Below are 12,217 nucleotides of genomic sequence, written 5' to 3'. Positions count from 1 at the left end.
ACAGAGAAGTTCTGTGAGTACAGAAAGCTAATATCCAAAAAAAAAAAAAAATTAAGCCAACTGAAGTATATCCTAGATTTTCTATGAATGGAGGCTCATACTGTATCCCCATAATGAACAGTTTCTCTTTTTTGAAACAATTATTCTTCTCTGAGAGTCACAGTTGCTGATGTCAAACACTCTGTATGTGGGGATGGGGGAGATATACTTGGGTGCACATATGCAATGATCACAGTGCTATCAAGTGCCTTCCTCAATTGTTCCCCCACAATATTTTGTCCGAGACAGGATCTCCCATTAAACCTGTTGCTCACCTAGAACGGCTAACTAGCAAGCCACAGGGATCTGCCTGACTCTACCTTCCCAGTGCTAAGATTTCATGCCTAAACTAAGGCCCCTAGCTTTTCACTGGCCTCATGCATCCACAGCAAACACTTTTCCACCAAGGCACCTTCCCGGCTCTGCTTAGGACACTTTGAATCTGGTAGACTGAACGTGAAAGTGAATGATTTTGAGTACCACGTATGAAGTAAGCTGGATTAAGAAAGACCCTACCATTTCTAATCATCAAATGAAGACATTAAGCTTATCTGAGAGCCAAGTACAATGGTACCGGGGAGACTGATGCAGGAGGATGACAAGGTCAAGGCTACATAGCAAGAGTTTGTCTAAAAGACAGACAAAAGAAAAAAAAAAAGCGCCAACTTGTCTGAGCTTCAGTTTCTTTATCTACAAAAACAGGACTAATTTTGCCAGGGTATAATTCGGGATAACAGGGTCAAGTATACAGAACCTCTTCTAGGACTAGGAGAATGCAGCAAGGAGGAGCATGTGACCTCCCTCTGCCCAGGTTCTCTTCCTATTTCCTGATGAGCCTAATGCTTGCTGTCTTAGAGTTGGCTTCTTCCCAACTCAGGGATAATTTCAACCAAAAATGACTCTTTCTTGATGAAGCAGTCATCTGGAGGATCCCTTAAAACAGAGCTTAGAATTTTCCAATTAGATTTAACAACATGTTTCCATTTTGGTCTCATTTAGCAATGAATTTATTTGCTTTGCCTATAGCAGCAATAAAGGAATTTTTTTTAATATTCCTAACTTCCAAGAATTCTTATCAGGTAGAAAAAACTAATCATTTTTTTCTAGAGCAGATCTGGTAGATGCTTCAGCTGGGTTGTTCCTTTCTTTCCTTTCCTTCCTTTCACTTTGTGGAAATTACACCTGCCTAGGGAATTAACAGAGTTTGAATAAAAACGTATTCATTCCTTACCACGTCGTCTCTGAATTGGATTTTCTCTCTTTGCCCCACATCGAGCTAATCAAGTCCTAATGATGCTGCATGTGATTCAATCTCAGAAGGAATAACTTCCCAATTCTCAACAATGCCTGACCTTGGTGCTGACGCTCATGAACATAGCATTTCTTCAATTACCGCAGCTAGCCGGAGATGGACAGAAAGAATAACCATTCTTCTTGCACAATGGCTTCTGTGTGTTGTCGTGCTCTCCGTTTCTTCTGCCTCCTTTCTCCTGCTTTCATGAATACAATGTCTTTTAACATCCCTCTCAGGGCGGTACAGGAGACCCCATCCATCTCCAGTGCTCAGTGGCTGCAAGGCAGCCAAGCATCTCATTATGGAAGAGTGAAGCATTCTGGGAGAGTGGATGGAGAAGGCAGACTGCAGTAGAGAAGTGGGGGAGGGGAGAGAGGAGAGCAGGAGCTACAGGAACTATATGTTCAGTTGATTGGTGATACTACACTATGGGGTAAGAACTTCCTGCTCTATAAAGGACTAGCATGCTGAATATCCAAATTCCATGACTCAGCAGATTCCAGCCTCACCTACAGAGTTGAAGCTACCCTAGCCTCTTCACACCTCCAACCACATACTCTCCCCTAATGGATGCTACCCACAACCTACCACAAGTGTCACACTGATGGGACAAAAGCAAGGTATCTTACACACTCAAGAAAGTTCAATGGTTCTAAGCCTGGTATAGAACATTCAAACACTCAAATGCTGCCCTGATCATGAACAACAGAGTTCGTATTTATTTCCTTCAACTAACCCAGATATTTCCTTGTTACTTTATTTTCCTTAGGGCAGTCCTTAGCATTCTGGGGAGTCATTGATAATTTTCTATCAAAGGTCTGAAACGCAGCCATAGGCATCCCCATCACCCTCCTCCACTAAGAATGCCTGGTTCAGACGTTCATTCCGGCCGACAGGTTTTGCCTTCTTGAAGTCCCACGGCTTCAGGCCACAGCTAGTGGTGACCTGTAATTCTGACAGGGTGGGATTAATTTCTTTCTCTTAGTTTTCCTCTAAGCTTGGCTGCAAACTGCACCTGTGCTCAAATATGAGTTTTGCTGAGGAGATGGTAGGTAAGTGAGCACAGCAGCTTCAGGCTGATGGGCACCTGCTGGCGCCTTCACTGATGATCCTGGTCACTGGGCAAGAGCAGTCGTCTTCTTGGGGGGGGGGGGGCAGAAATGCCAAGAATAGACTTTATCGAGTTCTAGATTTGTCTTCCAACTCCAACTTGGACTCAAGCCAGCGCTGCTTCTTCTGAGGCCACCCTGTCCTCCCAGGCTCTGCGCCCTGTCCACGGTCCTTCTGTATGCCTTCGCGGTCATCGGATGATGTCCTCTCCTCACTCCCCTGGCTCCAGGACCCCAAGTCAACTTCTTGCTCCTCCCCCAAAGGGACCACAAGGGCTCCCAGCTTGCCTGTCTCCCAGCCTGCAGTTCTGGTCATTTACCCTGAGTAATGAACTCCACACTGGCCCGTGTATTTTCTATCCTTCCATCTCTACCACCTTTTCTGGTTCTGAAGCTCTAACACCAGAACCTCCATTTACATTCCATAACTTCAGCTTTGCAAAACTTCCCGAGATACTGCACGTAACAGATTTCAGCACCGAAATCTTACTGAACTTGCCGCTCCCTTTGGGCCAGGTACTGTCCTGAACCCCCCATGTTAATGCACTCCTCTAAAGCATCCTAGTAGGTTCTTTTGCATAACCCGTTTTACAAATGAGGAGACCAAAGCACACAGATATAAGGTAACTTGCCCAGATGCTACATCCACTCCAGTAGTGACTCATGTGACAGGCCTAGAAACCTGGACGCAGTCGCAAGGCAAAAAGTTCATGGAAACTTAGTCTCCTGGAACCAGGGCATCCTGTATAACGAATGCTCCAATGTCCTTGCTTTAGTTGGTGAGCGGATCTGTGTGCTTCCTTTCAGTATTGTTTTATTATAGGTGCCTCCAAGCAATGACTTGCCAAATACCTAAGCAAAATCGAACTTTGCTTCCTGGCCTTCACCAATGCCCTAGGTAGTCCTTGAGCCAACCCTGGGCTTGGAATTCAGTAAGAATGTTTCCTATTCAGTGACATTCAGAATTGCCTCTAGTGTTGTAAGAGAGATTGTGAAAGAAATCTGGCATTACTTCTACTACATAGAGTTAGAAATCTCAGGGCAAGCTTAGCAAAGTATACTTAGAATCTTCATTACAGTCAGGTATGGCAGCCTACATTGCATATTAGGAGAAAGTTGGTCTCAGCTATTAAAAACAATGAATTTATGAAATTCTTGGGTAAATGGATGGATCTGGAGGCTATCATCCTGAGTGAGGTAACCCAATCACAAAAGAAGTCACTTGATATGCACTCACTGATTAGTGGATATTAGCCCAGAAACTTAGAATACCCAAGATACAATTTGCAAAACACAAGAAAATCAAGAAGAAGGAAGATCAATGTGTGGATATTTCATCCCTTTCCTCCTGTCCTTGTTAAGCAGAGGAACAAATCTAAAGCAGGATCTCATTTTGGGGAATAGAAGAACAGGACCCAAAGCAGCACTGTCGTCTGGGGAAGCGCATGGGCAGAGCTGTGCTCCCTTCTCCCTCTTTTCCCCCTTGGGAGACGTCTGCCTTTCCTGGCTTCCTTTCCAGATACCCAAGGGACCTGGTTGAACGGCTTGCCCAAAATGATCCGTACTGCTGACCTATCCTTAGTTCATGAAGGCAAGCCTCAGTGTTCCTTACCTGTGTTATAGGTTGAAGAGAGTTAGTTACACTGGACTTGAACAAAAGCCAAAAAGAAAGCCACAGAGGAGGAGCCTAGAGACTCGAAGCAGGAGCCAACAAGATCCAAGGCTATAGGATCTTCATGATCCTAGGAAGCTGTTGGGGCGGACTGCACCAGAAGAGAGCATCTTGTAACTTAACAGCACAAGATGGAGACACTTCTTTCTGCTGCCCTAGTCTCCCTGCCATCCTTTGGATCTGGAATGGCTCCCTACCCCCAGAACCCATGATTTAAAAGATAAGCCGCCCTCAGTTAGGCACAAAGCTTAGGTCACAGAGAAAGGGGGAGGGAGAACAATGACCCACTTGGCATGGCCTAGAGTACCAAGGGCTGTGGTACTCCGACCTCTCCTTTGCCTCTTGAGTTCCCTCCAGTGTGCGTCTTTCCCTGACAGCCGTGGGCTCCTGCCATGATGTGCAGCCTTAACACAGGTCCAAAACAAATTACCCAGTCACCGATCTGAACCGTGGGGCCAGGGGCCGAGTAAACCTTTACTCTTCATTATCTCTGGTAGTTTGCTTTAGATCTGAAGGTTTCCCCACATAGACCTTGGGATCCATCTACTTTAGGGCCAATCAGACTCCGCCCCCCCCCCCCCCCCCAGCAAAGACCGGACCAATCAGACTGCGCACTAAGGATGGGTGTTGTGATACATTTGCTCCTGTCAAAACTTGCCTTTCCAATGTCTCATTTCCTCAGACCGTTGTGGACGACAGGCTTGCTGCTCTTGGGTAAACTGAGTTGGGGGAAAAAGAGAGATCAGGTAAGAAATTGACGGAGGAACAAGCCAACCTACTTCCTTCAGCCCCCAGCCCACGCCTTTTGTCCGTCTCCTCCTCGCTCACTCACCTCCATGAGGTCTTGCTTGACCAAGGCTGCCCAGCGTCATGGCTTTATCCACAGGTCTTCTCTGACACTGAAACCGAATTTTGCCTCAGAACCAAGACAAAGGGGATGGAACGATGGAGCTGTGGCACGTTAGAGGTGAGCTCAGAAAACTACCCCCACGGCAACCCCAGGAGCTTACAGCAATGCCTGCAGAGGCATAAACAGGGGACAACGACAGTCCCTGTTTAGCATATCTCATCTTTTTCTCGGAAGGACACCCTCTTTTTGCACCCCAATATTTACCAAACTCTTGATGAAGCTTGTCAGTCAGGAAGCCCCACTCCCAACTCCAAGGAGCATGTGACCTCAGCTGGGCCAATCAACTAACTCCCTTCCCTGGAGTTTTTAAAATAGTAAAGGCAAAATAGAGGCCCTGCCTTTGGGTTCACAGCAGCCAGAGACTACAGCTCCCACCTCAGGGAAAAGGCAGTCGTGGGAAAGCAGGTGACAGAAACATTCTTTACTCCTTCAGTCATTCATTCTCGAAACAAGCATGGTTTATCAAGGGTTTCTGATGTGTCAGCGCACTCCGCTCTAGAAACGACGAACAGCCCAGCGGCTCCTTTTACGAGGCTTCTGAGTTTATGAGGAGACCATCCTTAACTAGACATCCCTTAACTAGCAAAATAAAGCCGCCGTCTTAGGCACTGGAAGGGGCAGTTTTTCAGAGCGTGTGCAGCCAAAATTGCGGTTCAGCTCCTGTGAACAGTTGTACAGTTTGGGCACTGTGCAAAGCGAAACCCACGTTGACTGTGCTCACCAAGCCATGAGCCCCGCTCTGAAGCCACGTTCATCTCTAGGGAAGATCAGCCGCTTTTTCAAACGTTGGTTCTATCGTGGCAAACACATCACCCTTTTCTAATTTGGTCTAAAGTCATGAGTAGGCCAGCTGAGGTTCCAGATGTTATCCAGTCAGGAAGAAGAGTGTTAGGAGGGGATATCCCATGATGGCTAACTCAGGAGTCAACACCTTGAGAATCATCCGGAAGCTACGCCTCTGGACATACCTTTGGAGGATTATGTTGATGACCGGAATTGAAGGGGGAAGACCCACCCACTGTGGGTGGTACCATTCCCTGGACTCTCAGATCCTAGACTACTTGAAAAGAATAAAGGGCCTGCAGAAATGGCCCAGTGGTTAAGGTGGTGGTGGCACCAGCACTCAGGAGGCAGAGGCAAAGCCTCTCTCTGAGTTCGAGGACAGAGTGAGTTACAGAACAGCCAAGACTATACAAAGAAAGGGACACAGCACCTTCCTCTGCATCCTCGGGCACCTGGCATGATCGTGGTACACATACATATACAGAGACAACACATTCATACAATAAAAATAAGTTTAAAAAAAATTTTTTTTAAAGGAGACCCTTAGCTAAGCACACACTTCAGTAGTTCTGTTCTCCCTGACTGTGGGCACACTGTGACCAGCTACCTCAGTCTCCTGCCATCCTGACTCTCTACCATGAAGTACCCTCAAATCTGAATAATAAACCCTTCTTTTCTTAGGATGTTCTCTTCAAGGTATTTTTTAATAGTTTCTTTTTTAAAAGGTTTATTTATTTTATATATATGAGTACACTGTCACTTTCTTCAGATAAACCAGAAGAGGACATTGGATCCCAATATCGATGGTTGTGAGCCACCATGTGGTTGCTAGGAATTGAACTCAGGACCTCTGGAAGAGCAATCAGTGCTCTTAACCACTGAGCCATCTCTCCAGCCCCCTTTCAAGGTATGTTTGTCACAGCAGCAAGAAAGCAAATAATACCCCCCTCCCCTCAAGGAGATGACTGGAGTCACATGCATCAGGACCAATAGATGAGGCTAATTAGAAAGAAGAGCATTCCAAGCACAGAGAACAAACTACACAGCAGCTTTGCCTGGAGAGTTCTCTAGTCTCTGGACCCATTCACCCTTATCCTGGCCCCTGACCTTCCGAAATGCTTCTCGTTGGTTCAAATTAGGTCTCTGTCACAACCAGGATCTCAAGAGGCAAAGCTTGTCTGGCCTGGCCCTCTGATCCAGCCCGCCCTCATGCTCTTTGCCAGGCTTACCTTCTCAAGAGGTTTCCATGGAAACATCTCCTCCATGTGGCCACCTGAACCTTAGCGCAAAACCTGGATCTTTGATGACTTAACACCATTTCTAGCAGAGAGCAGAAACTCAACCAACATTTTCTGAACCATAAGAAGGATTCACTTGTGGGCATTTTTTGTCTTGGTACCAAGGACAGAGGCACAGCTACACTCTCTTCACCTGCAGGAACCTAAAGCACGAGCCCATAATTGTTAGGAATTCGAGTAAGGCTGGTTTCCTGACTTGGAAACAGAAAAGAATCTTAAGATGAGAGTATTAGTCAGAGTTCTCTAGAGACACAGAACTTATGGAATGTCTCTATATATTAAGGGAAATTATTGGAAGGACTTACATTCTATAGTCAAATTAACCCAACAATGAGCAGCTGTGAATAGTAAGTCCAAGAATCTAACAGTTGCTCAGTCCCATGAGGCTAGGTGTTTTACCTGGTCTTCTGTATCAGCTAGAATCCTGAAGAAGCAGGTTCCAACAGATGTGCTGGCAAGTAAGTGCAAGCAGGCAAAGAAGAGCGAGCCTTCCTTCTTCCATTGTCCCCCTGAAGGCCTCCAGCAGAAGGTATGGCCCAGATTAAAGGTCTGGAACAAAACTATTCTTTTCTTGGAATTTGCTCTGTCTCAGGCTGGCCTTGAACTCAGAGATTGGCTTGCCTCTATCTGCTGGGATTAAAGGCCTTCTTGCCATGGCTTCCAATGGCAGAAAAGGATGAAAAGCACAAAAAAGAACAAACACCACGTCCTCTGATGGAAAGCGGAAGGACAAAGAAAACATGGCAAGTTCCTGCAAGCCTTTCACAAGTCATAATTTACACATATGGACTCTACCGCTCATGATGTGGCTGTCCCTTTAAGGCCCTACCTCTCAGTATTGTCATAAAGGAGAGGGCTTCCATGTGTGACCTTGGTCAGGACAGATACCTTGAATCCATATCTGTTTAAATAAGGACACTCACCTCACCTTGAAGACAGAAATAGATAACACACACTTGATGTCTGGCACCCCACATCCTCATCAATAAATAAGATAGATATCTATCGGTACATGAAAATGTTCCCAAGGGAACAGGGATTGGTAAAGAGTTTGCTGCACAAGTTTGAGAGACCCTGTTTAAAAAAATAACAAGATGGAAAGCTCCTAAAGAATGATACTAGAACTCCACTCCTGGACTCTATGCACATAACAGTATACACACATACACATATCTGAATACATATGCACACCTCCATGCTCATACAAGGAAAAGGTATTCAACATCCCATTTTTTAGGAAAGTGTGATTGCAAACCATAATGAGATGCTATTTCATGCCTGCTATGCTTGCCAATATTGAATATCTTGTCGTCTAAAGGCAGGAGGATGGCAAATGTTTGGAAAACTAGAACCTTCATGTCTGACTGGTGGAAATGTAAGGACTATTGCAGACTTGCAGAACAGTTTGTAATTTCTCAAAGGGTTGATCATGGAGACTCCCCATATAACCCACCTATTATCCTTGGTACATAACCAAGAATGACAAAAACACAGGTTCACTTAAGAACATAGAAATGTTCCTGGCAACATTGTTTATCTATTAACTAATTAATGGATGGCTTCTTCTTCCAGAAAACACTAAATGGCGGATGACACCGGTGCAGCAGGAGGGCCCGGAGGACCCGGGGACCCAGGATTAGGAGGCCACAATGGCTTCTACCGCTTCCACAGAGGATCCAGCAGCAGTCTTAGGGGCTGTGGTCGTGGTCAAGGTGGTGGCCGTGGTCGAGGCTGCGGGGCTCGTGGAGGTAAAGCTGAAGACAAGGAGTAGATCCCTGTCACCAAGCTGGGCCGCCTGGTTAAGGACATGAAGATCAAGTCCCTGGAGGAGATCTACCTGTTCTCCATGCCCATTAAGGAGTCTGAGATCATTGACGTTTTCCTGGGTGCATCCCTAAAGGATGAGTTTCTGAAAATCACACCAGTGCAGAAGCAGACTCGCGCTGGCCAGCGGACCAGGTTCAAGGCATTCGTCACTATTGGGGACTACAATGGTCACATTGGTCTAGGCCTTAAGTGCTCCAAGGAGGTTACCACTGCCATCCGAGGGGCCGTTCATTTTGGCCAAGCTTTCCATCATCCCTGTGTGGAGAGGCTACTTGGGGAACAAGATTGGCAAGCCCCACACTGTTCCATGCAAGGTGACAGGCCGCTATGACTCTGTGCTAGTGGGTCTCATCCCTGTCCCCAGAGGCACTGGCATTGTCTCTGCTTCTGTGCCCAAGAAGCTACTGATGATAGCCAGTATAGATGACTGCTACATTTCAGACAGAGGCTACACTGCCACCCTAGGCAATTTTGCCAAGGCTACCTCCAAGACCTACAATTTTGCCTAGGCCATCTCCAAGACCTACAGCTACCTGACCCCTGACCTCTGGAAAGACACTGTGTCTACCAAGTCTCTTTATCAGGAATTCACTGATCATCTTGTGAAAACCCACACCAGAGTCTCTGTTCAGAGGACCCAGGCTCCAGCTGTGGCTACCACATAAGGGTTTTTATACAAGAAAAATAAATGAATTAAGTCTGATAAAAAAAAACTAATTAATGGATGAATAAAATGTAACACACAAACACAATGGAGCATTATTTTATTTTTTTAGATTTATTTATTATATGTAATTACACTGTAGCTGTCTTCAGACACTCCAGAAGAGGGCATCAGATTTCATTACGGGTGGTTGTGAGCCACCATGTGGGTGCTGGGATTTGAACTCAGGAACTTCGGAAGAACAATCGGCGCTTTTAACCACTGAGTCATCTTGCCAGCCCAATTCAGCATTATTTAGTGATAAGAAGGAAGTATTCATGTATATTGAAACATGAACCTTGAAAAGCCTATGCTAACTCAAAGAGGCTACACCTTGCACAATTCCAGTTTTGATGAATCGTTCAGAATAGGCACTCTAGACAGGTAGAACAATTACTTTATTCTTATGAGGAAAGAGAGAAAAGGTACTGACCACTAATAAGAATGAAGTAAGTATAGCTATAAAATATTTTTAAACCATAGTGTCCGTAGTTGGACAAAGGCCTAACATCTAGAGTATGTAAAGAATTCTCATACCAGGCCTGTAATCAGGTTCCTGGGGTGGAACACAAGTCCAAGGCCAGCTTTGACAACCAAGTAAGCTCAATATTAAAAGGAGAGAGACAGAGACACACAGAGAGAGACAGAGAGAGACACAGACAGAGAGAGACACAGAAAGAGAGAGACACAGAGAGAGACAGAGAGCTTTTACAACATAACAGCAACTACAAAAACACCCACAAATTTTTAAATGGACAGGAGCTTCAAATAAACATTTCCCCAGACAATAAACACACATCATCAACGAGCAAGGGAAACACTGGCCACTCACTGTTAGGTAAAAGCAAGACCAGACCACAGGGAGCTCCACACTCCCTTGAGTATGACTGTAACTAAAAGCTAATAAATAGCAGTTGTCAATGATGGCGTGGGCAAATTTAAACCTCTATCTATTTCTGATTCAGCATAAAATGTTTCTGCCAGTCTGAAAAATAATTTGGCAGTTCCTTTAAAAATTTGTATACATAGAATCACCTGTGAATAGAATGACCTAGTGATTCTAAACAATGTACAGTTCAAAGGAGCCAAAAAGTCGCAAAGGTTTTCATATGGGTGAATATAATAAATTATCCATAGCAGGATGTCACTATCCATAAAGGGGAATGAACCGTGTGTAGGTCCGTGCTGGGACGGAGGCGGTGACCTCTGAAACAGTCTGATAAGTGAAAGAAGCCAGGCAGGTCACACACACAGGACATTCAAAAGACATTCAGAACAGGAGACTCACTCACATACCATTCCTGGTGCACCAGGGCCTGTAATCAGGCTATTGGGGAGGCCGAGGCAGAACGAACACAGGTTCATGGCCAGCCTTGATAACTTAGTAAGCTCAAAATTGAAAGGAGAGAGAGAGAGAGAGAGAGAGAGAGAGAGTCCGTGCTGACTGGCAGGAACTCCAGAGAGTAAATACTAGGGAGGAGCTACTCAGCGGGAAGGATTTTTAATCACGATGTTGAAATATTTTTGAGCTAGAAGTTGGTGGTAATTGTGTAATCTCAGGGAAAACCTAATGCTTGTTTCTAAGGCAGTTTAGTGTTACGTGAATTTCACCTCAATAAAGATACTTAATAAAGCAGTCCAATTTAGGCATGCTATTATGGATAAAAATAACGCACTGACAACATTCGCTGTGACCAGACGCTGCAATCCAAAGTGCCTTCACATAACCACATTGCTTCAGTTTCTCTTTGCCTCAACTCTCACCTTTTCCCTCACCCGCTCACGTGTGTGCTCCACGTGCAGGTACATGGATGGCCAAGGGGTCATGCACACTGAGATATGCAATTCATTCTGCTTTCTCCTCTATCAGCTGGTCTTGCTGTCTTCAGACACACCAGAAGAGGGCATCGGATTCCATTACAGATGGTTGTGAGCCGCCATACAACTATGCTGGCATTCCTTAACAGCAAAGTCTCTAGCCCGCCTGTCTGCAACACCTACTAAGTCAAACTCTATAGGGATGGCCTAGGAACCCACTGCCCTATGCTTGCCTGTATAGGCTCCTGAGAGCATTAACTTTGTTCTTTTTCTCTTTAGTAACTAACTTACTAATTCAGTCACATGTCTGTCGAGTACAAACACCGTGCTACATGCTTCGATGAGAACATAGTAGAAACTGTAATTTGTAAATGAGGTTTGCAAAACAGACAAATTCCCACCAGGCTTCCGTGTACAGCATAGACTGCTTAAACTTAAATAATTTTAATAGCAGCTCATTTGAGCCCATCTATCCTAAAAATAAAATCTTCTTGAACTGGGGAATGTAGCTCATTTGGTAGCGTGACCAAGAGTGTTTGCCTAGAACGCATGAGGCCCTGAGTTTGATTCCCAGGGCCCCATAAACCAGACATGGTGGCACACACTTTGAAGGACAGAAATATAAAGTCATGGGGAAGCTACATGGAGAAGTTCCAGTCCAGTCCAGATAGAGACTGTATACAAAATCAAAACAAAGAAACAAAAAATGTTCCTAACATTAAGTCTATATTTGGGAGATATATATATATATATATATATATATA

At 45.1% G+C, this 12,217-nt stretch overlaps 1 protein-coding gene and 1 pseudogene across 5 annotated transcripts in view; one reads left to right on the top strand and one right to left on the bottom strand.

Moving 5' to 3' along the window:
- Dcun1d4 (DCN1, defective in cullin neddylation 1, domain containing 4 (S. cerevisiae)) overlaps positions 1 to 5,031 on the bottom strand; it is a 79,785-nt gene extending 74,754 nt beyond the window's left edge. The window contains exons 1-2 of one of the 5 annotated variants that reach the window (XR_376792.3): positions 4,947 to 5,031; positions 4,773 to 4,833 (exon numbers count right to left, since the gene is read on the bottom strand). Coding sequence is in view for 2 of the 5 variants with exons in the window: in XM_006503626.3 (XP_006503689.1) it covers positions 4,773 to 4,833; positions 4,947 to 4,952 (67 nt within the window). In the remaining 3 variants the exon portion in view is untranslated. Of the gene's footprint in view, positions 1 to 1,270; positions 1,593 to 4,772; positions 4,834 to 4,946 lie in introns of those variants that run through there. The other 4 variants (XM_006503626.3, NM_001190734.1, NR_153313.1 and 1 more) reach the window with 4 other exon arrangements.
- Positions 4,436 to 9,608, top strand: Gm15653 (annotated as a pseudogene).
- The last annotated feature ends 2,609 nt before the right edge of the window (positions 9,609 to 12,217 follow it).

Source organism: Mus musculus, chromosome 5, assembly GCF_000001635.26.
Source record: "Mus musculus strain C57BL/6J chromosome 5, GRCm38.p6 C57BL/6J".
Taxonomy (NCBI): domain Eukaryota; kingdom Metazoa; phylum Chordata; class Mammalia; order Rodentia; family Muridae; genus Mus; species Mus musculus.
This window is presented reverse-complemented; position numbering and strand designations above follow the sequence as displayed.